Source organism: Colletotrichum destructivum, chromosome 1 (assembly GCF_034447905.1).
Source record: "Colletotrichum destructivum chromosome 1, complete sequence".
NCBI lineage: Eukaryota > Fungi > Ascomycota > Sordariomycetes > Glomerellales > Glomerellaceae > Colletotrichum > Colletotrichum destructivum.
In genome coordinates, this window is record NC_085896.1 from 3,699,327 (window position 1) to 3,726,849 (window position 27,523).

The following is a 27,523-nucleotide window of genomic DNA, read 5'->3' on the forward strand; positions in this document are numbered from 1 at the left end:
TTCATTTACTCTGCCAGCGTCAAGAAGGTAGTTGATACTTTGGTGTATTTCAACCTCATTTGTCTGCCTCGGTAACATATCAAGACTTTTGGTCCCCGGAAACCCCCCTAAGGATAGTGCTACCTTCTTTTAGCCCGTTAGACCTTGTGACAAGGACGATGGTCAGTGGTGATGACATTGTTTCACGTGTCTATATTGTCTGGGTCTGGAGTAATCATTCTAGGAACAGTCTAAGAGCCATAGCTAGAAATATCTGATATTTGGTATTGGCTGGTTGGGACCGCAGAAACTCTACAACATGAGCAGTTTAGCCGTCCTTTGACACTGCATGCCAGAAAGCTGTATGTTTTTTCTTACCAATTTGTTGCTGTTGACTTTTCAAGTTTCTTAGAGTAGTAGGGGAATGTTGGATTGAGGACTCCAAGCCTTGCACAAGAATTTCTAATAGGCAAGTAGAGGGGTTTATTAATGAAGCGAATGCTGCAAGTCTGGACCCGGAGGTAAAACGGAGTTCGAACTGAGCGGGTTAATGATAAGTTAAACTGCGCGCACTGCACCTGAGTTGATTGTAGGAATATGACCCCGGACAGGATCCGGGCCGCAATATCAAAAGTGCTCGTGAAGATCGCCTTTGCGACTTTGGGTGCCTCGTTGTGGACATGCCCATCAAGCCGCTAATTCCTCCTGCAGGTTCGGCTCCGTTCAACCTGAGATAATCTGCTCAATACCGCTCAGCCCGCCTTCTTGGCGTCAGCTTCACAGACGGCACCGGAACCCGCAGGATGGTCAGCAACACACCCAGGTTTTTGTTTCTGTGGTAGATTACTCGTTGGCGGGTGCGACCGCCATTGGAGGATATAGAGTTGACGACCGCCTGAGTAACGGTCTCATTCGTACTACTACTGCGACTGCAATATACTGCAACCTCTCCGATGAGCCTTACGCCGAGAAGCTGACAGCACATGACGCGCATTCCGCGGCGTATCATTGGCAGCATGTAAGTCGGAACCCTTAGACGAGTTGCCACAGTGCCCACACGAGGTCGGATCTGCTTCCGGGTCAGACGAACTAATGCAGTAACCCCCCCTGATGCGTTCTCCGTCATTCTAGACAGTAAACTGACCAGGTTAGCAAGGTCTGCTCTCCATACGTCCCGGCCAATGACTCAGGCCTGGTAATGTGCTCCAGGACCAATGGCACAACACAGCCTGCGAGGGTTGCCAAAAGCGTCTCACCGGCAACAGCAGCAACGGACAGGATCGTATGCGCTCCTCGAGTTGCAATGTCGGTACGGCTGCAGGTTTTTGAAGGATTCGAAACCCTGTCAAGAACTCCGGATGGGATGGGCTCTCATGCACCGGTATAAAGACCCTTCGTCGACACGAGTACAGAAGATGAAGGAAGTCTCGCCCACCGTCTCTTAACGAAATCCATCAAACAGACACACCGGTTGTCGGCGGTATCTGTGGACTACCCACTCCTCAAGATGGTCCTCACACTCGCGCAGAACTGCGTGCCGGGCGCCTTCGACCCGTCCGTCTTTGGCGCCTCGGTGCTGGCCCTCGAGGCGAACCTGGTGACGAACTACAGCGCCTCGGCCCCGGAAGGCGTCCGCTTCACCTCGCCGGCCGCCGAGCTCCGCAACGCCACCTTCTGCAACGTCACCGTCACCTACACTCACCCGGGCCAGGGCGATAGGATCGTCGTCGAAGCCTGGCTGCCGTCATCGTCGTCGTCGTCCTCCTCCTCTTCAGCGCCGGACGGTGGTTGGAACGAGCGGTTCTTGGCCGTCGGGGGCGGGGGGTACGCCGCCGGCCGCATCTGGCTGAGCTACGGCGCCATGATCGGCGCCCTCGCCGACGGCTACGCCACGGTTACCACGGACGCCGGCCTAGGATCCTCAGAGGACCCTACCCCCTGGGCCCTCCTCAGCCCCGGCAACGTCGACCTGTACTGCCTGCAGAACCTGGCCTACGTGTCCCTGTACGACCAGGTATGTAGCATATTCCTGCCTTTGTCGAGCGCCTTTTGCGCGGTTCAGCCTCTTGTGGTGGTGGTAGTGGTGGTGTTATAATTTCACATACAATCCCCAGAGAATTGGTTGCTGACACTGGCACAATTTTCACCCAGGCGGTCATCGGCAAGTCCCTCGTCAAGAGCTTCTACGGCCGCGACCCGGCGTACTCGTACTGGACCGGCTGCTCCCAGGGCGGCCGGCAGGGCCTCGCGCTGGCCCAGCGGTACCCGGACCTCTACGACGGCATCGTCGCCGGCGCGCCCGCCATCAACTGGACCCGGCTGTTCGCCCACATCCACTGGCCGCAGCAGGTCATGAACGAGCTGGGCGCGTACCCGTACCCGTGCGAGCTCGACGCCATCGTCAGGGCCGCTGTGGCCGCGTGCGACGGGGCCGACGGCGTCGTCGACGGCGTCATCTCGGACGCCGGCGCGTGCCTTGACGCCTTCGACCCCTTCTCCCTCGTCGGGACGCAGACGGCCTGTCCGCAGGCCGGCGGGGCCGACAAGACCATCAGCGAGGCCGCGGCCGTCGTCGTTAACGCCACGTGGCGCGGCGTCGTCACCGCCGACGGCGAGAGCATCTACCCGGGGATCCTGCCGGGGGCGGACCTCACGGGCAACCTGAACGGGCTGGGCGGCATCGCGGGCACGAGCTGCGACGCGGACGGCTGCGCGGGGGCGCCCGTGGTGCTCGGCACCACGTGGTTCCAGCTCTTCCTGGCCAAGGACGCGAGCTTCCCGCTCGGAAACATGACGCGCGAGCGGTTCGACGAGCTCGTCCACCGGGGAGAGCAGCAGTACCAGTCCATGCTGGACACGGCCGACCCGGACCTGCGGGCCTTCAAGGCTGCGGGGGGCAAGATGGTCTCGTTCCACGGTCTCGTGAGTTCCGCCTCCACCGACTCCCCTTCCTCTATCTTCTCCACTCCCTTACCTTTTTCGAGTCTTCCCCCACTCGTAGTCTTGTAGACGAACCCAGCTGACTGAAATCGCACGCAAAACAGACCGACAACGTCATCCCGCCTGCCGGAATAGCGGCGTACTACGACGCCGTGGCGGGCGTCACCCCGGACATCCGGGATTTTTACCGGCACTTCGAGGCGCCTGGGCTCGCGCACTGCTACGGCGGAGCGAGCGGGCCGCCGACGGGGCTCTTCTCGCAGCTGCGCGACTGGGTCGAGAACGGCGCAGCCCCTCCCGAGCGGACGCCGGTGAGGGTGGCCGTCGTCGACGAGGAGGCGGCGAAGACGACGACGCACGAGAGGATACTGTGCGCGTACCCGCAGACGGCGGCGTTGGACGGCGGCTGTGGCGACCCGTCGCGGACCGAGTGCTGGTCGTGTGCCGGCGAGGCGCGCGTCTCGTAGTGGTTGTGGCGGGGGGTTTGTACAGAAAAGGGGTTGTTTCCCAGGCCGGTCTACGAGTTCGGGAGAGGAGGGGGGGATTCGGTGTTTGACGTGTATTCTCGTCTTTCACCGTCTCTCCGTGTAGCTGGTTTGACATGTGGTCAATGTCGTCATCTAGGCCATGAAACCCATCCTTTGCCCTGACCACTTCGATGTTAAAACAACGGCGGTCCTCTCCAGGCGTCGTGTAGAATTTGGCTAGGTGAAACGGCGTCAAGGTGACCGGGACTGTCTCGAGTGAGAACTCCGGGGCAATCGTCCACAGCCGCAGCAGTCCCTCGCCCACTGAACTGAGGCAGGGTCGTAGAGTAAATCAACAACATCCCATGAATTCCCTCTGGCGCGGAAGCTCAAGGTGACTCTTCCGATAAGACCTGACGTGGAATTAGACTCCCCAATGGCCCACCTCGAGAAAATACCGCCGGTCTGGGCCCGGCCCCTTGCTCTCTCCATCTCGCTTCCCGCTGATCTTTCCGCAATGGCGGTAAGGTGGAAGATAGAGAGAGATAGGCAAGTAAGGCAAACGTACCAGGCATGAGGCACGGAGGATGAGACCAAGTTTCAGCCCTACATGGATCGTCATCGTCATCGGCGGGGTGAGGTGTGTGGCGTTACGCCAAGGACAAGCGAGAACGACGCATCCAGGAGAGGGAGAAGATCATCCCTCTCTCCACCATGTCATCCGCACGCGTTCCCAGGGGCGGGGGCAAAACGGGAATGAGGGGCACGAGATTTGGTTCAAGAGACGTAGTAGGTGTGCGTCGGCGGATCCGATATGCATGATGTGTCTTTTGTTGCATTTCGGGAACCCCTTTGGAAGAGAGAAAGAGACGCCCGTCGTGCTATCTACCGTTCGAGGTGCTATATGACGGCAGCGTACCCGACCCGTTCCGACAAATATCTTCATCCGTTCTGTGCCCTCCGTCTCATTTCCTTCGTATCGTGAAATCGTTATGGTGTTTTTTGGTTTGGAATGCATGTGGATATCAAAATCTCGGGTCCCGGCGAATAAATGGCGCAGATCCAAGGAAGAGAGAGGGGGGGAGGGAGGGAGGGTTCGAAGAGAAACGAAACCTAAAGAAAAGGCGGAAGAAGACTAGGTCCAAATGACCCGCGACGCTCGCAAGCACGCCGGTCGTTGTTCTGCGGGTGATCGTCCTCCTTTTGAGCTCTCACCTCTCTCCAGGGAGAATGTGCCTTTCACCGAGTCCCTGTCTATCTGAAATGAGCAATGGGAAATTTCCCCTTCATCATGCGCTGTCGTCCTGTACAAATCCGGCTTGCATCCTCCAACCCCTCACCCCCTTAGGGAATCCGTCCCACTGCGTTCTGTGGCTCACAAGAAAGGACGACGGGGGTAGCTAACGCCTTCGACGGCGGCGTTGTCGACGAACCAGCTGACGCGGTCGCCGGCGCCCTCGTTGACGAGGGCGCAGGGCAGACCGTCGCCGTGCTCAAAGATGCGCTTCATGATGTCCTTCTTGCCGGCGCCGGTGGCGACGAAGGCGATCTTGACGGCATGGTTGACGACGGGCAGGGTGAGGGTGATGCGCTTGGGAGGGGGCTTGGGCGAGTCCTCGATGGGGGCGACCCAGGCGGTGGTCTCGCGCAGCAGCTCGTGGCCGGGGAACAGGCTGCAGGTGTGGCCGTCGGGGCCGGAGCCGAGCAGCAGGAGGTCAAAGATGGGCAGGCGCACGCTGTCGCGACTGGCGAAGCTGGTGACGAGCGTCTTCTCGTACTGGTCGGCCAGCTCCTGGGTGTCGTTCAGGTAGGTGGTGTCGATGGGGTGGACGGTCGGGGCACCCTGGTCGGCGGGGATCTTATCGAGCAGCTCCTTCTTGAGGAGGGCGTAGTTGGAGTCGTCGTGGTCGAGGGGCACGGCACGCTCGTCGGCGAAGAAGATCTCCCACTTGGCAAAGTGGACTTGGTCGTCGGGGCCGGAGGAGGGCGCCAGGAGGGCCTGGGCCAGAGTCTTGGGCAGGGAGCCGCCCGAGACGGCGACCTTGAAGGCGCCGTGACGGCTCAGGCCGGCATTCTGGGCCTGGATGACGTAGGATCGCAGGGCGGGCGCGAGGTCGTCGACCGAAGGGTACGCGAAGAGGTTCGGCTGTTTGTTGCTCATGGTGGGGTAGGGATGGAGAGAGCAAGTGAGATAGGTGTGTGAGTGTAGAAGAGAAGCGGGAGAGTCGGGAGCCGGGAGTCGGAAGTTCGTGTGTGATGAGGTTGTGAGAGAGGGAGGGAGGGGGAGGGGGAGGGGGGAAAGAGGAAAAAAAGAAAAGAAAAAAAAAAAGGCACAAGGAAAATCGGGTTTGGTTGTTACAACCGGTGCAGAAAGAGGGGTGGTCCGAAAGTTGGAGAAGGCGAGCTGCGCGAGTCTCCGTACTTGGGGCGCCGTATGTAGCCTGTGTGCGCTTTCTGCGGGATGCGATTTAGGTGGATGGTGGGAGCAGCACGGAGTAAGATTGGTAGGTAGGTAGGTAGGTAGGTGAACGGAGTAATAGATAGCGTACGGCGGTTCAGATGAAGGATAGACAGAGAGCACGGGAAAGCAGGTAATAAGGGCCGAAGAGATGGGGCCGGTCAATTGGATCAACCGCCGAGCGGCAGGATGGAGTCGTGGATGTTTCCAGACGACTGGAAATGTGGGAAAAGAAGAAGAAAAGCACAGGGAACAAATCAAAACAAATAACGATAGTGGGGTCAAAGTGGGATGCTTTGGGGGGGGGGGGGGGGCGGATGTGGTGTATTTTGTCCCTTTGTCTTCGTTTTCTTCTCTTCTTTCGTTTCCTCTTCGTCATTTTTTCAAACTTATTTTGCGTCTGATTCGAGACACACGGTCCAGAGCTCGGGTGCTCTCCGAGTCGAAACAGTGTACTCAGATTGGCCGTCGCTTGGTGGTTGGGTAATGGATAAGCAGGCGAGGTGGCGGCGCACTGCATCGCTGCATCGCGGGATGGAGGGCACGGCCGGGCGTAGTGCACAGAGAAGTGTGTGTGCACTTTGACTGCGGTTTCACTAGCGATTTGTGATGGATAACGGTGGCAGATGCTAGTCGCCAGTCGCCAGTCGCCAGTGGGCCGCTATTATGGACTGATGCCGGGCAGGCGAGACATTGCGGCATTATGGACACGGGTGTCCCGCCTCGTCCATCCGGCCGACGGGTGGCTGACGGGTGGTGAGGTGAGGTGAGATGAGGTGAGGTGATTGCGGGCGCGGAACATTGCTGTTGGGGCGATGCGGATGAGATGATTTGCGGCGGGGCCCGCGATCGAACATCGACGGGCGTGACTGAGTTTGTCGCATTATGTAAGCACAGGCAAAAAAAAAAGACTGTAGCACGCAAGGGTGGAGTGGGAGCAAGTACACGGCCGTCCTCTCCCCTCCTGCCTTCCCACAACGGAGTATCAGATCAGGCTGTCAGTTAGACCAGAGAAAGAGGGCAGGCAGGCACCGGGTGCGGAAGGGACGACGGCGGCGTAGAAACGGAAGGAGCTCCGGCGGAAGCCATTAAGCCATCGGTCCCGGCACGGAGAAAGGCCCGGTACCTACACCTACCTCACCTTACCAACCTACCTTAGGTACCTAAAGGGGGGTACCTTACTTTAGCTGTCGTCCGACAAATAGCCGGCCGAAGGAAAATCGAGGACACTGATCCCAAGAGCCATCATAGTTCATCTCAGGACATACCGGGACACCACATGCCTCGATCGTGTTACACCATCGATAGGCACTCTTCGTTACGGCACACCTATGCGTTATGTCAAGTTGACGACATTGCCCTCCCGAGTGCTCCGTCTCCCTTAACCCTTTTCTCCCGCTCTCGCAACGGCCATTGTCCGGGTGGATATGATGTACAACCCCGATTGGATACGGGTGCCTCCGGGGGCTCTTGACAAGACCAAGGCACGACTGCGTCATGCTCTGCGGCACGTTTGATAGACGCCTCCATGACTCAACATCCCACCGGGGCAAGTCCATGACAAGTCAGCCCCCTCTCGATAAGCTCAACCTGGTCAATGTCGAAGTTTGACGCGAAATCGACGGGGCATCACAATATTGCTTTGCGCATCGAGACGTGTCGACAGTGACGTCACGTCACCAAACTGACTCGGAGGCCCTTGCTTTCTCTCCGTCCATGATTGATGGGGAGCCATCATAACGAACCGTCAGTGCAGCGGGCATGGAGAGTGAGGGGGGGTAATGGTTCACCAGGAACCTGGTTCAAATGCAGCGGAGACTGTGTCGTCATCGCCCTGAGTTGGAGGGGTAAAAAAACAATAATAAAAGTGCAAAGAGGGGGAGAGGAGGGGTACAAGGTTATTGTTATTGGCGGGTCGCAACGCTTCAATCGCCTGTTCGAAACGGAATGTCGCGATAATACCGCCCACACAGACGACCCGACTAGGCTTGCAATGCGCGTTGCGCGAAAAAGAAGAAAGAAGGAAGGCTACGAGGGGACAAAAAGTCCCCAAAGGGAGGAAGACGCAATCGTCAATTTCGTGTGTAAGAGGCGCGTACTGGTCTGCAGCATGCAGCATGTACGGTGGGTATCATCTCCAGCGGAGGCGGTTTGTAGCCACGCCGACACGGCGCAGGATACCCGTGGGATGGAACATGGGGAGGAGGCTTCCATGCTTCTCCCGAACCGATGATGGACACAACGACGGACGACGGACGACAGACGACCGTTCGACCAACTGGACCCCTATCGCAAATGAGACGGGACGCGGGAGCGCAGCAGCCTCATGACGGCCGGGGGGTGAGGGTGGCCGGGACCCTTGCAAGCACGCCGCCTCATTCTGCGCAACGCCCTGTTGCTCCCTAGCTATTCCTTGTTGCCCCGGATGACGATCAGGCACTGACCGACAAGGACCGTTGTCCATCGTCCATCGGTCCATCATAGAAACATACGACGGAAATAACTTTTTGGAACGGCGGCAGGCAAGCAAGACAGGTATTGTGCTGAAGGCTGGCCACTACCGATCACTTGGGGCCATGCCGCTCCGCGATTCCAGTCAACTAAAGCGACTGACTGGTCTACAAGTACGAGTAAACTTATGGTTAGTTCATGACACTGGGACTCTGAAGCTTGTCTCGACTCGGCATCGCCACCGGGGCAGGCATGTGAAATGCCACGACGGAAAGATGGCTGCAAAACACCCAAGAGTTGATGAAAGGTGAGTACGGTGTAAATAGATGACGGGATGAAAGTCAACGAGGGGGAACAATAGTAGAAATCGTGACGTCACCCAGCATGCTATTCCTTGGAGAACCCCAACTCAATTCACGACTAGGCGCAACCCTTCACCCATAACCCATGGGGATTATGGATGTAAGTGTGTACGTAGGTACACACACCCCTTTTTAGATGCAAGACGGAGGCTACTGCCTCCTACCTACGTCGTGGGTACGTATAGATTTCTCGGTATCCGTTTGGTGTGTTCGGCACTACAGAGACAGATACGGAGTACGGATACTGGAATAGAAACACTACAGATACTCGGGGCAAGCATCCTCTGCCAATGGTCTCCAAAAGGTTATGATCGCGGTGGCTACCTTGACTGGTACCTCCCCATGTACCCGGGGACTTGGCTGCTTGAGTTACGTAGGTAGGTACCTGTAATTAAGGGTCATGACGACCCGGAGCTCACATGGATGCCTTTCAGGCGGTCTCGTCCAGTCACGGCATTGCGCCTCGTGAATTCGGTCTCGACCCAGAGCAGGTGCGTCCGAATACCTACCTTACCTACCTAGGTACCTAGGTAGGTAGTGTACGAATACGGTATCTAGGCACCTCGATAGGTACCTCCATCCCCATACTTTATCCGACCCTACACGCTGTACGTTTAGGAGGAAGGCACCACCCACCCCTCACGACAAAAAGGACCCTGAAGTTTCCCGTTTCCATTTTTCCAAGGGTCCAGACAACCCCCCCACTTTTGGCCACTTTCGGCGCACCAACGGACTGCCATCCACGCCAATATCCAATTGACGGAGTTGCAAATTTCTTCCTCGCAGTCATCGCTCGCGCGCACGTACGCACGCACGGCACGCACGCACACATTCTCGCCTCTTGTCTCCGTCTCTTACCATTCTGTCCCCTCGGACGAGAATCCTGTCTTTGCGGCCACTACACCACTACCCCTACTCACTTACTACTGTCTGTCACTTACTTTCCATATAACTACCCCTCAAAAACGGCACGCCACCCGGACGGACTCTCGTCCTGTTGTCAAACTACCCAACCTTACCTGCCTACCCTACTACCCGTAAGGCCACAGGTCACAACTCACAAAGCCTACGTCTCTCTCATCGAGACCTGGCCTGGCTCAACTGGCCAACCTCCTCCTGCCAAGACTGTCAGAAAACAGAGTTGGTTGGGACTTAGAAAGGAGAGAGAGAGACACACACAGAGAGAAAGGCATCCGTCAGCTTCATCCAATTTGGACGCTGTCGTCATTTCACCAAGAACAACCGACTGCACCGTATTTGTTCCTTAGTGTTACAGACAAGAGAAGGAACACGCACCGTTTCACACGAGAGTTCCTCCCTCTCGCCGTCCATCTATTTCTCTCGTCCTCGTCAACTCTTGGCCTTTTTTTACGCCGCATCCTCAACTCACGCCCTAGGTTCTAACGGTCCGAACCCAGCCAGGGTTGCCATAAAGTGGTCTGACCTTTGCTGTGGGCTTTGCCCCGTTGCCAAACGAGGGAAAAAGGGAGAGGGAAACCCCCTCCCAATTGAGACAAACTCCGCCGCCAACATCTCCTAGGGTTCGGGTTCATCTCACCGTTCCGTTTCCCGCGACGGTGTTCCAGTTATCTAATTACCTTTCCAAGGCACCACAACAACACGTCCCGCCTGACTTGGACCTTGAGCCCAGCAGAACCAGGATCGTTGTTCTCCTCACTGACGTCAGTGTCGCTTGCTTTCACCTCGATCGGGCCTCGATCCCTGGGCGGCCCTTGTTCATTATTTTCACTCTCCTCTGCCAGGTTTTTATTTCATCTTTTTTTTAATCTGGGACTCGTGCACCTTGTTGGATGCCAACCTACCCCGATAGTGCTGCCCCAAGCGCATCGCACCAGCTTTTCCCGTCGCAATGTCTACAGCAAGCACCACAACGACGGGCAATGAGTCGCCCCTCGACGACGATGCCTCTCACCGTGCAGACCATCTCCTCGACCGTCGCCGTCAGCTGACCGACGCGCTGACCAATCTCCCCTACGACCTGATTCTCTACCTCGAGCGCGCCGTCGTTCACTCGGAGCTGGCGTACCCCGACCTCGCCGCCGGTGACGCCTACCGTGCTCTGCTTCTGACAGATGAGGTCCTAAACGAGGGCTTCGAGTACCACGACCAAGCCGTCGAGAGTCTCCAGTCACGCCCTCTCGACCCTCTGCCCCTAGTCTTAGACCACGGCCACCTGCTGAAGATCGGAAGCGACTACGTCGAAGATGAGCCAAAGAACCAGGCAGGCCTGGTGGTGCAAGTCGCCAAGCTGTCCTCTGTGCGCGCCTTCCAGATCCTGTCCCTCAGCCTGCTGCTGTGCGGTTGTTTGAAGAGCGCCTACGAGTTTTGCGAGCGAGGCTTGGCCCTGGCTCCTGACAATGATGAGCTGCTCCAGACCATGGGCTATATCAAGGACATGGCCCGCCGGAGACTTCGCAGGAAAGATTTCAACCCCAACGTCCTGCCGGAATGGGGGCTTGTCCGGAGGGAGGTTTACCCCTGGAACTCGTACGAACCGGACCGCTTCGCCCCCGAGTCTCTCGACTTCCTGAACTCGGAACTGGCCAAGTTTGCGCCCAAATGCGTCGTCCAGGCGTCCGAGCTCCCCGTCCTGCTCGAGGCAGCCAGCGACACAGATGACTACGACATCATACCCACTTGCAAGCAGCTGGGCCTTTTCGTTAAGGATGATGTGGCGCCGGGGGAGACCGTCTTGGACGAGTACTCGCTCCTGACGGCCAACAACCGCCTCAAGGAGCCCGTCTGCGACGCGTGCAGTTCCGATCTGCCGCCCTTGGGCACTGAGCCCGCCGCCGTCAACTGCGATGAGTGCTACGATACTGTCTTTTGCAGCCAAAAGTGCCACGACTTGGCGCAGGAAACCTACCATCCTGCTGTCTGCGACAAGGACGTTGACGCCATTGCAAAGGACCCCGACGCCTCAGAAGCGGACGAGACCTTGCACCTATTGCTGCTCGCCCGTGTCCTGGCCATGTCCAACCATCAGGAGATTCACCCCCTGGATGTTATGCAGATCAAGTACATCTGGGGCGACTTCGTGCCCTCGGCATCCAACGACATCGAGATCTCGCCCTCTGCGAACCCGCCACCGGAATGGACGTTGCCCTTTTCGTTCAAGTACAACGTCGAGACGCCCCTGCACATCCTCGAGAAGATGGATGTGGACATCTACACCACACTCGACGAGCACGACTTGTGGGTCCTGAATACCCTTTACAGCAAATTCCGCGGCACGGCGTCGGCGCGCAAGAACCCTCGAGACGGCCGGCCAGACGTTGCGGCGGTACATCCTTTTTGGTGTCTTGCCAACCACGACTGCAATCCGAATGTTACATGGGAGTGGGGTGGACGAATGTTGCTCTGGGCACGGAAAGAGAAGATCGTGGGCAATGTCCCGGGAGGACTCAAGGCCGGGGACGAGGTGTTAAACCATTACTGCGACATCTCGCTCCCGGTCGAACAGAGAAGAGAATGGGCCAAGGGAAGTCTTGGTGGATGGTGCATGTGTCAACGCTGCCGAGACGAAGCCGCCGCCGCCAGCGATCATGCTGCCGACGACGGTACTGCTGCCGAGGAACACGTTGCCTGATTTCTCTCTCTCGCTATCGAACTCTGACCATCAGGGAGGGGGGCTTGCTTGCCATGCACTTTTCGAACTTTCCGCGCTTTCAGCCGACGAATTTAACACGTCGGGAACCCCTTGCGATTAGCGAGCGATTTGCGGGACTAGAGAAACATACCAAATCTTAGATATCATGGGGAGGTCTAGGGTCTTTTTTATCATGTTCTTTTTCTTTCTTTTGGGTTGGAGCAACAAAAGGCAACATTATGCTCGGTCGGTCAGTCACCTTTGGGTATTGCGTTGTACACGAGGAGCCGTCTCCGAGGCTTGACTCGAAAGACTATGGCATAGGTACCTGGGAAAGGCGGTGGGAAATGGGAGGGGGAGGGGTTTGCCCCCGGGAAGAGGAAGCATACACGACAAAACTAAATCGCGAAACATGCTTGATTTTTGTTTTCCTTTTTTTTATACCGCTCTCCAATTCTTATGTGGACGGTTTCTGGGGTCTGTTCCAGGTATTGCTCTTGCTAACCGGACTCTGTATACCATCCATCGTCAACGGCCGCGTCACCAGTCAGCCAACAGCCAGTTGCTCGCTCTCTGTTGAGCCTGTCCCATCCTTCACGCTGCGTCCGGAATTACTTGGTAACGTTTCTCTCGACCGCCGGACTTGTGGTACACCCCGGTGATATGTGTTCGAGGCGTGAAACGGAGGCCTATCGGCGACCTTTGATGCTGCGTAGGAGGATACTGATCGCCTGTTTGGGTTTTGTGAAGGCGTTGTTCCAGAACCCTTTTTTTTTTTCATCCTCCTTTTCAACCCTTCGAAAGAAGATGAGAGTGTCTGCGGCCGCTTCAGCACTGTACCTTGGAGATATTCCATGCTCGAATCTCTGCAATGCACCTCGGAGGATCCGTAATGGGTTTATTTTTTGAGGATGACTTTGTCTCCCTTTTGGAGTAAATGGCCATAATTGGGCGGAGGCACGTTTGGATGGAGGGCAGAGGCACCCGCCTCTAGTGGGCATTTTTGACTTGGCGGTGCATTGATGAATAGTTGATGAGAGCCTGAACCTTGTCTGATGACCAACTGATAGACTTGTGAACTAGATAGGATGTGGTTCGCAATGTGGGCTTCCGGATGGTTATTTGGCGTCGGAGGCGCGCCCGGCTCCCCGCATAACCCGAGTCGTTGTACCGAGTTCGGAGTAGCCGGCCCTGACGGGTGGGATGGTCGGGGTCACGCCCAACCATCCATCCCCCGTCTGGAACGATGATTGCGCCAGGGACGGAGTCTGGTTCCGCTGCTAACGATGGTACCTAGCTCAAGATCACGAACACATATCTGACCTGGCATATAGACCTTGCTGGTTTTTCCACGGCGGGGATATATATGGGTTAAGTCCAAAGGGGGGGGGGGGGGGGGGGGGGGTGGTTCATGGCAAGAATCGAAAGTGATGATGATTTGGTTATGGACTGATAATGGGCGTTTCCTTTTCAGAGCTCGTCGTGCGCCGCGGACTTCTCCTCGCCAGCCACATCGGACTCCTCGGCCTTCTTATCCTCTTGAGCCGCCGCCTTCTCGTCTTCGCTCTCTTTCTGCGCCTTCTGCGCCTTCTGCACCTCATCCTGCACTGCCGCCACCTCTTCCTCCTGCCCCTCCTCCGGCCCCGGCTCGCCCACCTGCCACGCGTCGGCGTTGCCCTCGGAGATGTCGATGATGTGCTGCTCGACGGCCTCGACGGTGATCTCGCCGCCCTTGAAGGGGAACGCCATGCCGACGGTCGGGTTGTGCACGGCGACGCCCTCGGCCGCGTCCGCCGGCAGGCCGAAGAGGGCCGGCATCTCAGGGTACTCGCCGAGGTCGACGGTGACGAAGGTGATGTACTTGTGGTACTTGCGGGCCAGGGACTTGACGGCGGACGTCCAGGCGTCGAGGGTTCCCTCGTCCCGGGAGAAGAAGTACGTCAGCGACTTTCCGGTCTGCGGTCCCCCGTGTCAGTGATGTCCTCTGTTTACAGCGTATTTTCTTCCCGTGGGTTCATGTAAAAAAGAGAGAGAGAAAAAAGGGCCGGGGGGGGGGGACAGACACTCAGGTGCTCGGCCTCGTTGCGGCGCGTCAGGCGCGGGACCAGCTGGGAGGCGCACTTGCGCAGCATCTCGTCCATGGCGTCGGAGGCGTCCAGCTCCGAGGTCATGTGGAAGGCGCCGTCCGGGTTGTTGTAGCAGGCGACGCGGCCGGGGGCCTCGTCGACGGTGACGAGGCCGAAGGTGTGGCGGTCGCGGCGGCGGGCGGCGAGCTCGGCGAAGCGCTCGCGCAGGCCCTCCTCGGAGGCGGCGAGGTGGGCGACGACGACGACGTCGTCGACGTCGCGGAACGAGTTGACGGCCTTCTTGTCGTCGAGGGGCGTCACGGCGGGGCGGAGCATGCGGCGGACGAAGGCGGTGATTCTAATGTTGGGTTTCAGCGGAGAGCGCGTGGGGGGAGGAGGAGGGGGAGGAAGAGAAGGACCCTTAGGTCGGCCGCGGGGAGATGAACACGTACTCGGAAGCCTTTCTGGGGCCGCGGAAGTGGTGTTTCGTGCCGTCCTGGTGGTACAGCCGGATGGCGGGGAACGAGGCGACGTCGAGGTCGGCGCACAGTGAGGCGGTGGACGGGCAGTCGACCGAGAAGGCGGTCGGGGTGTCCTCCTCGACGGAGGACCAGTGCTGCTCAAGGGCTTTACTTGCGTCGCTGCGGCTGGGGTGTTAACGGGCATCGTCACGGATGTGAGGAGGGGGGGGGGTATGAGTGGTAGCGTACGTTGAGGGCTTGGGGTCGTCAGCGCCGGGGCTAACACGCGATTGGCAGCGTTGTTGATCTTTCGGAGACCGAAGAAAGCCGGTTCATCGCATTGTCATGGAATATTAACTCACTGCAACAACTATTCACTCATGACGTTAGCATGGGGAAAGCCAGAGGGGAGGGGGGAGGGGGAAGGGGAAGGCTTGAGGTGTTGATCACGCGGGGCCACACTTACACGCCACCAGGCTGAACTCGTTGGATTTGAGGGCATCGCGGACCTCGGCCTCGGTCTTGTGCTGCCAGCCCCATCCCGCGCCGGCGAGCGCCAGGAGGGGCAAGAGAGTCTTGAAGGACATTTCTGCGGGCGAGGGGAAGGGCAAATCTTTCGGGATCCGATCCGGGGGAAAACAGAAAGCGATAGGACCGACAATGGCGAAGCGGAAGGGGGGGAAGAGAGAAGAGAGGAGGCAAAAGAAAGAATCAAGCACAAAAAAAAAAAAAAAGACGTGTCGTAAAGGAGAATAGGAGAGTAAAAAAAAAGGATTGGCGCGAATTGTAAAGCTCCGGGTCCGGGGGTGAGCTCCCCTCCTCCTCCTCCCCCATGTCATGTATCCGTAACTCTGTACACACATCGTAGTAAGGAATTGAGTCGGGATTGACTCGTTGCGGCGGGGTGCCCCTGACGGGGGCTTACGGGACGGTCCAGTCATCTGATTGGTGCAAATTTGGACCTGGGCAAGCCAAGACTCCTGAAACGGCGGGCGGGCAGGGGGTGGGGGGATGGGTGGTGGTACTGGTGCAGTGGTGTTCCCGGCATCTGGATGGGATGAGCGACCGTTTGATCGCCGGAGCCGGTGGGGCTTAGTTGGGTGTGGGGCCGTTGGAGCGGTGACATGCGGACAGTTCCTGAACGGACGGACGGACGACGCCACAAGACGTTCTCTGCGTTGGTTTGAAGATGTGGTTGAACTTGTGGCTAGACTCCACGGGTTCGACTGCAGGCATGGGGACGAAGAAAAATCTTGAGGCGAGGTAGAGTGCATGTGGCTACGCGCGGATGTTGGCAATTGTTGTGCGTCCAAAGAGTGTGTGTGACAATGTGTTCCAAAAGTCACTAACATAACGCGGGCAGTATAAGAGAGATATATATAGAGAGAGAGAGAGAGAGAATTCGTCTCGTCGTTGTCGCAGGTAGATGTGCGTGTACAAACGCCAGCATCGTCGGCTGCAAACACGTGGAAACCCGCACTGCTGATACTTGGCACCAGGCCTTTGGATGGTCCCTCTTCGGCTCGGGTCTATAATGCTCACCAGCGGCAGACTCCGCGGCAGACTCGACAAAGAGGCTTGTCAATGGGCCGTACTAGCTCCAAAATCGATACTCCAGAGAGCCTGTCGAATGGCAAACTGCACTCAACCCTGACGCGCCATAGTACACCTACTCGACTCCAAAACTCGTCAAATACTCAATTTTGAGGTGTGAAGTGTCGGCTCGGGCTTTAGAAAAACCTCCCGTGCTCTTTGACACCAGATCAGTCCATTTAATGTGCACGTTGCTCCGGAAAGAGCAGATATTGTTGTCGAGATATCCGAGGCCGATCTGCTCCCAACCGTAACATTTCGGTGCGGTGCTTTTGGGACATGGCCGAATAAATCTAAGATGACCAGTGCTGTATTTCACCGCAGGAGAAAAAAAAAAGGGGGAACAATATCGACGGACCCAACCTTGGCACTTGATTTCGTCCAGGGCGACGAAGACAGTTGTTAGCGCCCCGAACATCCCTAAACTGATTACGCCATGGTACGCATTGCCGTTGGGTCGTGGCATGCCCGTCACATCCAAACACATGATGTTTGCATCCCGAAGTGTCACGAGCCTAGAAGGGTGGTGCTGGGCCAAAGAGGTTGAGAGTATTCGGAGCTATGGATGGAAGGATTTAGGGGATACGAGAGGCCTCCAAAAGAACCTCTTCGGGGGGGGGGGGGGGGGCAGAAGGCCAGGATGGAAGAGAACACGAGGGCACCAGTGGCCACACGGGCCCTCTCTCCGGAGGTCTCAGAGGCCTATAAGAGGGGGTCTTCTGCTCGCTATTCACTGAGAAAGGAAGCGAGAGATGAAATTAGTCACCAGTTTACACCTACCTTTTAGTTGACCTCTTTACTCCAAATAGCGCCTCTGACACGAAGACATTGGGTCCTGTCTTCAATGCGCAAAATAGATCCACGTGTTGGGCTCTTTGGAAGTCTCAGTCAATGCCTGCGAATACTAGCTTTGTTATTCAGAGTGGGCAGGAAATAAGCTTCCCTCATCAGTGTATCTAAACTGAGTGCGCATCGTACAGCAGTCATCGGTGTCGGTGTCCTCGTCCTCACAAGAGTACCGGGAGTAATGTTGGTGGGACGTCATTGACCAAAACAATAATTGTCTGGTAATCTCTTAGTTCACCCAGTATAACAAGCTGGCAACACCGGGCCAACAGCTCCATTATCACTCCATTGAGCAATATCAGACCAGCTACCAGCCTGCCCTGAGAATCTATCGCTTTGCAGACTGCAAACAGGCTTCCCCATTCAGCAGCAAGCATACTATGCCCAGTAGTGGTTCTGTCCGCGGAGGGTCAGAGAACCCATCTTTCTCTGGGTTGGGTGACAGATTGTGTACGTCGCGCAGGCCAACCCCAGTCGGTCAAGCTTGAGAACCAGACGGAATTAAAACCAGAATTTCAAGCTACATAAGTGTTACTTCCAAAATCATCATCAGACCCCCCCCCCCCCCCTCCCCCCTTTCAAGTGATGCCGGGAAAGCTGTTCTTACGACCTGCGCGAAGTGTGAACGGCAAGACCAATAAGAACAGCAACATGCCTGTCGGTCTGGTCCAATGCTCTATTGACGGCGCCACACATCGAGAAGACCGAGTGTCATTCTCGTCCTATGTAATGTTTCTGAACCCACGACTGCTATGCCAGGTTTGCTTGGGACCACGTCGACAACGCTGGCCGGCCAGTCTGCCGCCTGTCCCGGATTGGCTGTTTCTTGGAATAGTTTGACTGGTAGGAACACAGAAATTTGCAAATACAACCGCATGACTTGCCAAGTAGCACAACGAAGCTATCTCTGGACTTCAAGACCAACCGTTTTCTATCAATGGCGGTGCGGTGCATGCGTTCGAGTCGATGATTAGTAATCCGGCAGCGCGGCCGATACCCCCGTCGTGTCCCGGAGCTTGAGCTCTCTCATTGGTCAGATCGGTCGGAACCGACGGTATCCACATTTCCGGCACTCGCCCGGCACTCGCTCGGCGTTAGCCTCTAACTTGCTGCTCTAGTCAGCGGCTGCGAAGGCCAATGCAATGTGTTGCTTAGTTGGGAGACTAGGTGTGGAATAGAGCCGATTTGACTTGGCATTTACTGAATCCCTTTTTCTTTTGCGCCCGTTTATCTTGCGCAAACACTTCTCGTCCATTAGGACCCTGGCGGACGTCAACCACGTCCGTTCTTCACTCTTTATTTTTATCTTTTTTCCTTTTTTTTTTTTTTTAGATAGGAAGGCAATACGCACCTTATCATTCAAAATGATTAACCTCGGATTCGTGTTGTTGTGCGTGGAATCACGGTCCCACTTCCTACGCTGCACCATTGCCAAGTCGATGCTCTCCTAGACACGAGTCATCCGCCTCCAGCCCACAGGCTCCCTCCCCTCTTGCCCTCTCGCTCTTTGGCCACATCGACTGCAGTGGCCGTCGTGGTTCTCACTAATCGCTCATCACCTTTGCCTTATCACCCCTATGCGTCTCGTCCTAGCCTCGGCACCCGGCCGCAACTGGGAAAAAGACGAACCGAGCTTCCCAGTGGCGGCTCTTGGCAGAACTAGTATAACACAGGGAAGTTGGCGCCATCCGGAACCTGACTGGCCAGCTGTTACGCAACGCGTTTAATGGAGCAACCTTCGTATTTCTCCACAGTCGAGCGCGGAAAATGCGTCCGTCTCTAACTTGGCGAACGGGTAAAGGCACCACTCAGTAGAACCGTTATGAGCATTTCGGGAAGGTCGTCGCTAATGCCGGCATCTAATGCATTTCCAGCCCTTGAGGTCCACCCGAACAGTCATCGAATCCAACTTCGTGCCATGGGTGACTCCAAGCGAGGCCTGTCTCGGGCACACGGAGGTGGATGGTGCGAGTACATCTTCACCTCACATTCTCTACATGAATACGCCAGCTTGAGTGGTCTTTCCTTTGAAATTCTTTCGAGGCTTTGCCATGTCGCGACATCAACACCAACCGATGGCAACCGTCGAGTCTCACTCTACTACTACTTGGTGAATTCGTTCTAGCAGTGTGAAGGCAGTGGAGCTGGACTCGCGCTTGGGCGCCCCTGAACAGTCAGTCGTTCGACGAATCGGGGCAACTTTCTCATTTAGATCGTATGGTCCGAGACTTTTGGTGGTATTTCTGAACGTATGGAGACCCCCCCCCCCCCCCGGACGGTCTGTTAGGCCGCCCCTCCATCCTCGGCAAGGGACTTTGGACGTGGCAAGCTGGAGAACTCTAATTGAGTAATGGCTCGTTTTTATCGAATCTAAGCGATGTCAGTTCGCAACCTTCCGAATTAAGCATAAGTTGACTGACATGGGGTTTCTTGCTAAGTCGACCCACGACACTCTTGGTCAACGGAATCGAGAAGGTAGACCATGGATGAGCGACCAAAACCTGATGCGAACTCGCGTGCTCCCTTTCGATTCCACACTTGTGGGAGCACACGCTCTTGGCAGCTTGCTTCTACGTTCGTTTTAGGCAGCTTGATATCTTCAACAAAGCCTTGGCGGATCATCACGCAAGATACGGCTCCGAAAGGCGCACTGCAGCATCTCGTCTCAACATGGGGTGAACTTCGAGTATAAAGAAGCGCCTGATTCTCGCCTCACCGTCAATCCCGACTTCTCGTGGCTCATTCGCTCTCGCCTGCTTTCGATCTCTTCCTCCCATCACAATGGCCAACCTCCGTCGTCTTGCCTTGGCTGTTGGAGCTCTGCTCCCTGCCGTCCTCGCCGCCCCCGCCGTGTACAGGCGTTCCGAGCCCGAGGCTGTTCCCGGCAAATACATTGTGACCCTCAAGGAGGACGCCGTCAACGTCGAGTCCCACCTGAACTGGGTCACCGACGTTCACAGGCGCTCGCTGGGCAAGCGTGACACTGTTGGTATTGAGAACAAGTTCAACATCAGCAACTGGAACGCCTATTCCGGAGAGTTTGACGACGCCACGATCGAGGAGATCAAGGCCAGCCCCGAGGTATGTTTGTCCGATACCGGCACCGAAACCGACGCACAGCAGCAGTGATCTGACAAGTTCGACAGGTTGCCATCGTCGAGCCGGACTACTACATGTACCTCTTCGACGACGTCGACGCCGAGCTCAGCGAGCGTGCTCTGACGACCCAGTCTGGTGCCCCCTGGGGCCTGGGCGCGACATCCCACCGTAGCCCTGGCTCTACCTCGTACATCTACGATACCTCCGCTGGTGCCGACACCTTTGCCTACGTTGTCGATTCTGGCGTTCTTGCCACCCACACCCAATTCGGTAACCGTGTTACTCTTGGCTTCAACGCCTTCACCGGCGCCCACGTTGATGGTGCTGGTCACGGAACCCACGTTGCCGGCACGATTGGTGGCTCTACCTACGGTGTTGCCAAGCAGGTTAGTCTCCTCCTCCTTCCATGTCTTGAGCTCGCACAGCAAACATCCCTGCTTCCACTCTACGCGACATGGCGGGCTGACCTTCAAAAACACACAGACCAACATCATCTCCGTCAAAGTCTTCGAGGGCCGTCGCAGCACGACTGCCGCTATCCTCTCCGGGTTCAACTGGGCCGTGAACGACATCACCTCCAAGAACCGCGCCAGCCGCTCCGTCATCAACATGTCCCTCGGCGGTCCTGCCACGACCACCTGGACGACGGCCATCAATGCTGCGTACAGCAGAGGCGTTCTCTCTGTTGTTGCCGCCGGCAATGGCGATGACTTCGGCAACCCTCTGCCTGTGTCGGACGTGTCCCCTGCTAACGTCCCCAACGCCCTGACCGTTGGTGCCGTCGACTCTACTTGGCGCGTGTCTACCTTCACTAACTACGGCCCTGGCGTCGACATCTTCGGCCCCGGCGTTGCCATCCTGTCGTCCTGGATCGGCAGCAACACCGCCACCAACTCCATCGCCGGCACGTCCATGGCCGCCCCCCACGTCGCCGGTCTTGCCGTCTACCTCCAGGCTCTCGAGGGTCTCTCCACCCCCGCTGCCGTCACCAACCGCATCAAGGCTCTCGCCACCCCTGGCCGCGTCCTCGGCGACCTCCGTGGCAGCGCCAACCTTGTTCTCTACAACGGCAACGGCGCGTAGAGTGGGTCTTTGAAAAGAAAAGTGAGGAAGAAGAGGAGGGTAAGAGAGAATGTTTTCCCGCGAGATATCCATCTTGGTTTAGAGTAGTTGCCGTGATTAGCAGAGAAAGAATCGGAATGGAAGTCAGAATCGCCGAATACAGCCTCCTTCGATATTCATGACTTGAGCAATGACTGTTTGTGATTGGTACTGTGATTGTTTCATATACAACTCATGAGAAGGACGCGCGCATCCTCTGTTGTGAACTATCAATCTTGTTCTGATGCGTTAGATGTAGAAGATTGGTTTCTGTTTGGAGCTACTTTAAATGCTTCCTTGGTCTCAAACTCCCATTCGACACTAGATATACACTTGCCGTGGCATGAGTTGCGAAGTCCGTAGTTGTCAGATCGCATCCGTGGGATAATCGATCACCGGCGAATTCCGTCCCTCTAAATACGAAACTTCATGTCTTCGATCTTCATCAGTACGACGCCTGGGCTCGCTCTGCTCATGACGCCGGGCTGCAGGAACTCGTCGGGTACCTGCACACTCCTTGAGATGGATTTCACAAAATCAGGCCAGATCCGGCTCCCCTCCAACGACAGCTGCGCGCCGTGACTCAAAAGAAATTGTGCGAATGAATAGGCCTCCAAAGGTGGTACGTGGTCACCAACTTCGAAAGGGTTGCCTCCGACTCCGCAAGCAAGGTCCAGTGGTGTCCTCCCCTTGCTATCGAAAACGTTCACTTTCGCGCCGAATGCGATCAGGGTTGCGGCGAGACCTAGCGGGACTATGTGCAGCGGTTTGCAGGTGACCCATTCCGTTGACAGGTCTCGCCTTCGTCTGTTATTCCTCTTGATCGATATGCTTACATTGGGATCTTCCCCAGCAGATAGAAAATGAAGAGCAAGCACGTTCTCGTAGTTGTGAATGGGGACACTGTCCGAGCCTTTATGCCCACCACTGCCGGTAAATATCGTGTAGGGAAACTTTGATACTAGCATTTGAAAGGGGGTTTTGCCCTGCCATACTGCCCCTGCTCGAGCCCCATGGCGGAAGAGAATTGGGATGCATTCCAACCTGGCCGGAGAGTGCGAAACGGGAAAAGCCATTCCGTAAACACGGTAGGGATCCGACAGTTTGGCCAGACAATGTAGGAGGGAGAAGTTGTCTTTGTCCGGAATGACTCCGCCGTGCTCCTGAATGACTTCTTGAACCAAAATGTTCAGGCCTTGAATCACGGCGAAGTAAATCTTCGGATTCGAGATATCGGCAATAGGGCATCCCCACATTTTCAATTCTGTCGTCAGAGTGTCATTGTCCAGTGAATCCAAGAAACTCCTCAGGCTCTTGCCCGTGGTCGCTTCGGCGACAGCCAAGAGATCTTCTCCAACCTCATGATACTCGAAAACCTTTTGATCCTGAGCTCCTATCGAGAGCATCCACTTGGACAAGATCGAATAGCCGTTTTCCAAGGGCAGCGCGAATGCGTGATCAAGTACGAGCCCTCGAAAACCTGGCCTCAGAACAAAGTCAAGGACTGACTGATGCATAAAGGTGATAATGGCGGGGGCATTCTCGTAGGGATGCTTGAATTCGACAAGACCGGCCCCGCGGTCTTGAGCCCAGCGTGTAGGTGAGTCGGAACCGGGAAGCTCCCGACAACGCCTGATTGCCATTGCACAATCTTGGGGATCGCTCAATTGCGCGCATGAGACGGCTTCCCTTACAAGCGTGGCTGATAGGATGGTGTCGGACCTTGCCATAACCTCGAACATGGAGAACGCCTCCATTCGAAGTTCGAACGGGAGCCGTTTGATGGCGTCCGTGTAGAAGGAGTCCAGATCGGTTGGAAGGCTCTTGAGCAGTGTCAAAAGCTCGCTGGTCGACTTGTTTCTTGAGAATCCGCTGACGATCTCATCAGAAACTGCCTTCACCCAGACGAAGACACCGTTGGCCGAGTTTACTATGTGCTCCTCCATCTGGCGAACGTCTGAAGCTTCCTGATGCGTCCCGGCTGCCAGCCGTTGCGAGATTTCGGGATTGCGGGAAAGTCGAGCCAACGTGTACTTGAGAATGTCACTATCTGTGTATTCGTGAATCTTGAAACCCGGAAGGGCCGAAAAGGAGTCCTCAAAAGCCAGCCACTCGCGGCTTGAAAAGCAGGCCTTTAGACGCGTTCGTCCCGAGGAGGCCTTGAGAACTGATGTGCGCACGAAGTTGACTATGGCCTCTGTGGGGCCGTCGTACTCGTCCAGTGCGTCGAGGAAGAGGTAGATCTCGACGGAGAGCATGGTTTGGGTGAGAATATCATCGTACGCCTTCATGAGCGCTGCCAATGTCCATATCCACTTCTCCCGCTCTTCATGCTTCAGCCTTGCAAACTCGGGAAGAAGAACGCTCGCTAGGCGAGGCTCCTGTTCCAAGATACGCAGCAGCACGCTGTGCAACATCCCCTCAAACGACTTTTGAACGTGGGTGCCACGGTAGTAGAAGAAAAAGGCTGCCTTGATCCTCGACACACCCGGCACCTCATCAGCCAATATCGTCGAAAGTTGGTCATGGCCCCATAGATAACGCATGAGGGTGGATTTTCCAGACCCTGGCTTTCCACATATCCAAAACAGGGGGGTTTTGTCGTCGGCCAGCCAGGAGCTGAGACCGATTTCTGGGTTCGACCAGACCCAGTCAAAGGTGCCTTGAACAGCGGCTTCTATGCCGTCTTCTCGATCCAGACCATGTAGAACAAGAGTCTTGATGAACTGGCGGTACAATGCCGAGTTTTTGATGTCCTCTGAGGACGCAGAATCGAAATCGACGTCATGTGTAGCCATACTTTGTGAACTTGCTGGGGCTGGAACAACAATCTATTAGAACAGAACGACATATGACAAAGGAAGAATAAGGAGTGATTTTAACTCACCTTGCGGCAACGTTGTGCGTTGAAAATAAGACGGTACATGTAAAGTTGCCCATGAGGGTAGAGAGAAATCTGGCCAGCGGCTGGGTTCTCCTTGTGGACCACTCTGGGCTGAGCTCGGTGGCATAGAGACCCTGACAGCTTCACTAGCTTCGGTGACAAGCCTCGCGATGGTGTCGATAGTTTGACTGCCGGCCTGCATACCGAGTACGGAACCATGGGCCTTGCTGACCGGGAACTGATCTACAGCCTGCGACCCGTCCTGAATGGCCTGGGATTTGGGAAGGAGTATAGTATGGTCACTTTCAGCATGAACATGGCGCTTTCACAGTAGTCAGCATCTACTCCAACACGATAGGGAGGTGTTGTGTAAAGGCTGTCCTCGCAGTGATAGCGATTTACCTTTGGAAGTGTAGATCTCATCGTCTCGTACCCAGAGCAGAAGCGAATGCCGTTTGCCTGACCAAATCCACGCACAATTCCGTCTAGGGTGGACAGATAGCCTCGATTTCTCTCGGCCTGAAGTGCGTACCGCAAATTGTTGAACCTGTTGTTGCCGAGCATGACAGCCAACATGGCGGGGACGGGAAGTTGGTTCGGAACCGCCAGGAAGATACACATTTTGATGCTTCGCAAAATGAACAGTTCGGACTGACTGGTGTTGGCCAGCTCCACGAAACATTGCTTTAGGACGACGCCGCCCATACTGTGGGCAAGGAAGACCACCGGTTTGGCAGAGGGGGATGAGCGACCGATATCACGCAGTGCGGAGATCAAGGATATCGCAATGTCCTCGATCGATGCGGGGTCGTTGCTGCTTTGGTGACCGGAGTCGTAGCCGTACAGGAGGATCTGGGTCCCTGTGGCCAAGAGGGTCGGGTCATCTCTCAACCACATGTACGTGCTAGCAGACGGATCTTCCTGCCAGACGGCGAATGGGTGGTAGCCTAGGCCTGGGATGGCGATGATGCTTGTATATGATTAGTTATCTCCGCAACTGGGCGGTTCACCGTGATGACGGTTTCTGGCTTACTCCATGATATGTTTATCTGCTTCAACCTCATTTAGGGCGGTGAAGCCGTGGAAATCCGTGTCGACAACTATGTGACTAGGATTATTGTTCCAGACGAAGGGAATTATCCAACGGCTCTGTTTTTTCAACAACAGCGGGGGGACAGTCGAAAAGGAAGCAGTGGCAGTCTTGGCGGACTGTCTCTGGCCTGAGCGAGCAGCCAAAGAGTGCACTCGAATGTTATCTGTCGGCCCAAGTTGGCATTGGTCATGCAAGAACTGTGCAAGCTGCGTCCTGGCGATATCGCCGGGAATTTGGGATACACGATAGGTAGCTGGTTTGAAGAGGCCGGAGTCAGAGCGAACAATGGGTCAAAAAGCGCAGCCAACGTAAACCACCGCACAGTTGGCTACCTCTATATGGGAACTACAACGGACCTTGGCGTGCCTTTTTGGCGTTCAAGCCGTCAGTGCCCATGTCCACCAGCCTCTGGCGAATCGACTGGTACATGTCATCTTGGGCATCAGAAAACTTTGCCATCTTTGTGTGCTCCTTTGCAATACCCTCCTCACGCTCATTCAGGTAGTGGAGCGAGGTCATGGCTCGAGGAACCACCTAGAAAGATAGGATTAGCCAAGGAAAAGATCCATGGCCGACTTGCTAGGAAACTTGCCTCTTCCCCCACAAACTTTGTTGTCTTGGTTTCAAAGTAGGTGCAAATCTCGATCATGTGCTGAGTGAAGATTGTCGTTCTCTCGAAACTGGCGCTGAGGTCCTGCAGCTCGTTGGAATGGGCAGACAGGGCCCTGATTAGATTCTCGGGTGCCTTCTTGAATGTGGCGCGGGCAAGCGCCTTGAGCATCTTCACCCTGGCCGCGTCCGTGACATGGCTGCCGGCGTGAGGTGTGCCCATGAAGACCAGGCCGGCAATGGAGTCGTAGATGGCGTTCTGCTCGTCGATCTTACGCGACTTTAGGCCGGTGTGGCGGTCGGCGTGAATGTTGTAGAGAGCCTAATACAGGATGGATGTCACAATCAGAAACAATCTCGTCAAGTCTCCCTGCAGGCGTTGGAACTAACGCGCTTGATTACAAGGCCACCGAGGCTGTGGGCAATGAGGAGGAGTGGTCGGTTGATCTGCCAGAACCGTCAGCACTGCCGTGATGCCCCATTCTCCTCTCGCTCGGCCCGGTACTACGAACATGCTCCCCTTTGCGCTTGTCAATCAATCGATTGACAAAGGTTTGGGCGATCGCGTTGATAGTGGTCGTGTTCTCGACTAGGGCTCTTTCGAAGGCGGCATTGTAGCCGAATGTCATCACCCGACACCCTGGGATATCAGCCAGCATCTGGCGCGGCCAAAAGAATGCAGTGCCGCCTTTGGTCTCATCGGTCCAGGTATCTTTCGGGTTTCCGTTCAGGCCATGGAGAAACACGTAACTAACGATGTGAACAAAGAACGGTCAGTACTTCGGCGTAGCGCAAATGAGGCTGCTGCAGGGCCGGACAGGCCAGGAGAGGGGTTCCCTTACTCCACCGCCATTTCACCTTCGACAGCGCCGTCTAGGACGGTAAGCCCTTCGGGAGCAATCATCTGAGCTGTGGGGGCGCTCTATCTACAGTCAGAGCTGCTTTGCTGCCGCTGCATGCCGTTTGCTGTTGGATAACGCGACTCACCATATTGAAGGAGCCGATGGTGTTCTGGGAAGCTCACAGGTGTCAGGCTATCGTTGGGGGGGGGGGGGGGGGGGGGTTGCATTCTGTATCTAGCCAATGCTGACTGGGCGGCATGACATCACGTGCAGAAAGTAGAGTCGAGTATAAGCAAATGTGAAGCCTGTCTGCGGCGCAGCACAGGTCATGATGACTGCCAAACATTGAAAGGTCTACAGAACACATGCCTGAAGCTACCATACGCGTATTGCTGAGTCTATGAATATGAATACATGGAAACTTTCTTTCTAGTTGAGTTACTGTTGATTCTGATGGGACTTTAACAGTTAATGAGTGTCATGTTAGTCTAGACTTGTTAGCTGTGTGGGTCAGGTCCTTGCCGTAGGAGAACGTGACTGAACTAGTCGCTCTAAAGCGGCCATAAACATTGTTTCAAGAAAGGCTGAAGGTGCTAGAATGTTAGGCAAGTACAACTATGGTGTTCTGTTACGATGATGATGATGATGATGTATTTAACGTC

At 55.9% G+C, this 27,523-nt stretch overlaps 6 protein-coding genes across 6 annotated transcripts; 3 read left to right on the forward strand and 3 right to left on the reverse strand.

The window, feature by feature from the left end:
* Positions 1-119: 119 nt before the first annotated feature.
* Positions 120-4,184, forward strand: CDEST_01105 (Putative tannase/feruloyl esterase, alpha/Beta hydrolase). Its single transcript, XM_062917264.1, has 3 exons — positions 120-1,993; positions 2,131-2,901; positions 3,024-4,184. The coding sequence occupies exons 1-3, from the start codon at positions 1,487-1,489 to the stop codon at positions 3,384-3,386; spliced, it is 1,641 nt and encodes a 546-aa protein (XP_062773315.1). The 5' UTR covers positions 120-1,486; the 3' UTR covers positions 3,387-4,184.
* Positions 4,185-4,761: 577 nt separating this feature from the next.
* Positions 4,762-5,547, reverse strand: CDEST_01106 (Putative glucosamine/galactosamine-6-phosphate isomerase, nagB/RpiA transferase; the record flags this gene model as incomplete). Its single annotated transcript, XM_062917265.1, has 1 exon — positions 4,762-5,547. The coding sequence occupies one exon, from the start codon at positions 5,545-5,547 to the stop codon at positions 4,762-4,764; it is 786 nt and encodes a 261-aa protein (XP_062773316.1).
* Positions 5,548-9,586: 4,039 nt separating this feature from the next.
* On the forward strand, positions 9,587-12,812 carry CDEST_01107 (Putative Zinc finger, MYND-type, tetratricopeptide-like helical domain superfamily). The gene has a single exon (XM_062917266.1). The coding sequence runs from the start codon at positions 10,528-10,530 to the stop codon at positions 12,265-12,267; it is 1,740 nt and encodes a 579-aa protein (XP_062773317.1). The 5' UTR covers positions 9,587-10,527; the 3' UTR covers positions 12,268-12,812.
* Positions 12,813-13,737: 925 nt separating this feature from the next.
* Positions 13,738-15,381, reverse strand: CDEST_01108 (Putative Thioredoxin domain-containing protein; the record flags this gene model as incomplete). Its single annotated transcript, XM_062917267.1, has 6 exons — positions 13,738-14,223; positions 14,331-14,691; positions 14,786-14,974; positions 15,044-15,051; positions 15,157-15,164; positions 15,261-15,381. 6 exons carry the CDS (start codon positions 15,379-15,381, stop codon positions 13,738-13,740), a joined length of 1,173 nt encoding a protein of 390 aa, XP_062773318.1.
* Positions 15,382-19,983: 4,602 nt separating this feature from the next.
* On the forward strand, positions 19,984-21,550 carry CDEST_01109 (Putative peptidase S8 propeptide/proteinase inhibitor I9). Its single transcript, XM_062917268.1, has 3 exons — positions 19,984-20,314; positions 20,380-20,718; positions 20,816-21,550. The coding sequence occupies exons 1-3, from the start codon at positions 20,015-20,017 to the stop codon at positions 21,413-21,415; spliced, it is 1,239 nt and encodes a 412-aa protein (XP_062773319.1). The 5' UTR covers positions 19,984-20,014; the 3' UTR covers positions 21,416-21,550.
* Positions 21,551-21,679: 129 nt separating this feature from the next.
* CDEST_01110 (Putative P-loop containing nucleoside triphosphate hydrolase, alpha/Beta hydrolase) lies at positions 21,680-27,062 on the reverse strand. The gene is made up of 10 exons (XM_062917269.1): positions 27,007-27,062; positions 26,862-26,941; positions 26,532-26,769; positions 26,410-26,466; positions 26,003-26,341; positions 25,767-25,944; positions 25,351-25,663; positions 24,720-25,287; positions 24,321-24,639; positions 21,680-24,251 (listed from the first exon to the last, which is right to left on the reverse strand). Exons 1-10 carry the CDS (start codon positions 27,007-27,009, stop codon positions 21,847-21,849), a joined length of 4,500 nt encoding a protein of 1,499 aa, XP_062773320.1. The 5' UTR covers positions 27,010-27,062; the 3' UTR covers positions 21,680-21,846.
* Positions 27,063-27,523: the final 461 nt, after the last annotated feature.

What these genes read in the sequence shown, in the direction of transcription:
- CDEST_01105 (XM_062917264.1), top strand. Translation starts at nt 1,487, where the DNA reads ATGGTCCTCACACTCGCGCAGAACTGCGTGCCGGGCGCCTTCGACCCG. An exon ending in ACGTGTCCCTGTACGACCAG is followed by an intron (nt 1,994 to 2,130) that starts GTATGTAGCATA and finishes ATTTTCACCCAG; the next exon opens with GCGGTCATCGGCAAGTCCCT. An exon ending in TGGTCTCGTTCCACGGTCTC is followed by an intron (nt 2,902 to 3,023) that starts GTGAGTTCCGCC and finishes CACGCAAAACAG; the next exon opens with ACCGACAACGTCATCCCGCC.
- CDEST_01107 (XM_062917266.1), top strand. Translation starts at nt 10,528, where the DNA reads ATGTCTACAGCAAGCACCACAACGACGGGCAATGAGTCGCCCCTCGAC.
- CDEST_01109 (XM_062917268.1), top strand. Translation starts at nt 20,015, where the DNA reads ATGGCCAACCTCCGTCGTCTTGCCTTGGCTGTTGGAGCTCTGCTCCCT. An exon ending in AGATCAAGGCCAGCCCCGAG is followed by an intron (nt 20,315 to 20,379) that starts GTATGTTTGTCC and finishes CAAGTTCGACAG; the next exon opens with GTTGCCATCGTCGAGCCGGA. An exon ending in CCTACGGTGTTGCCAAGCAG is followed by an intron (nt 20,719 to 20,815) that starts GTTAGTCTCCTC and finishes AAAAACACACAG; the next exon opens with ACCAACATCATCTCCGTCAA.
- CDEST_01110 (XM_062917269.1), bottom strand. An exon ending in CAAAGTTTGTGGGGGAAGAG is followed by an intron (nt 25,945 to 26,002) that starts GCAAGTTTCCTA and finishes CTATCTTTCTAG; the next exon opens with GTGGTTCCTCGAGCCATGAC. An exon ending in TGAGATCTACACTTCCAAAG is followed by an intron (nt 24,640 to 24,719) that starts GTAAATCGCTAT and finishes CTACTGTGAAAG; the next exon opens with CGCCATGTTCATGCTGAAAG.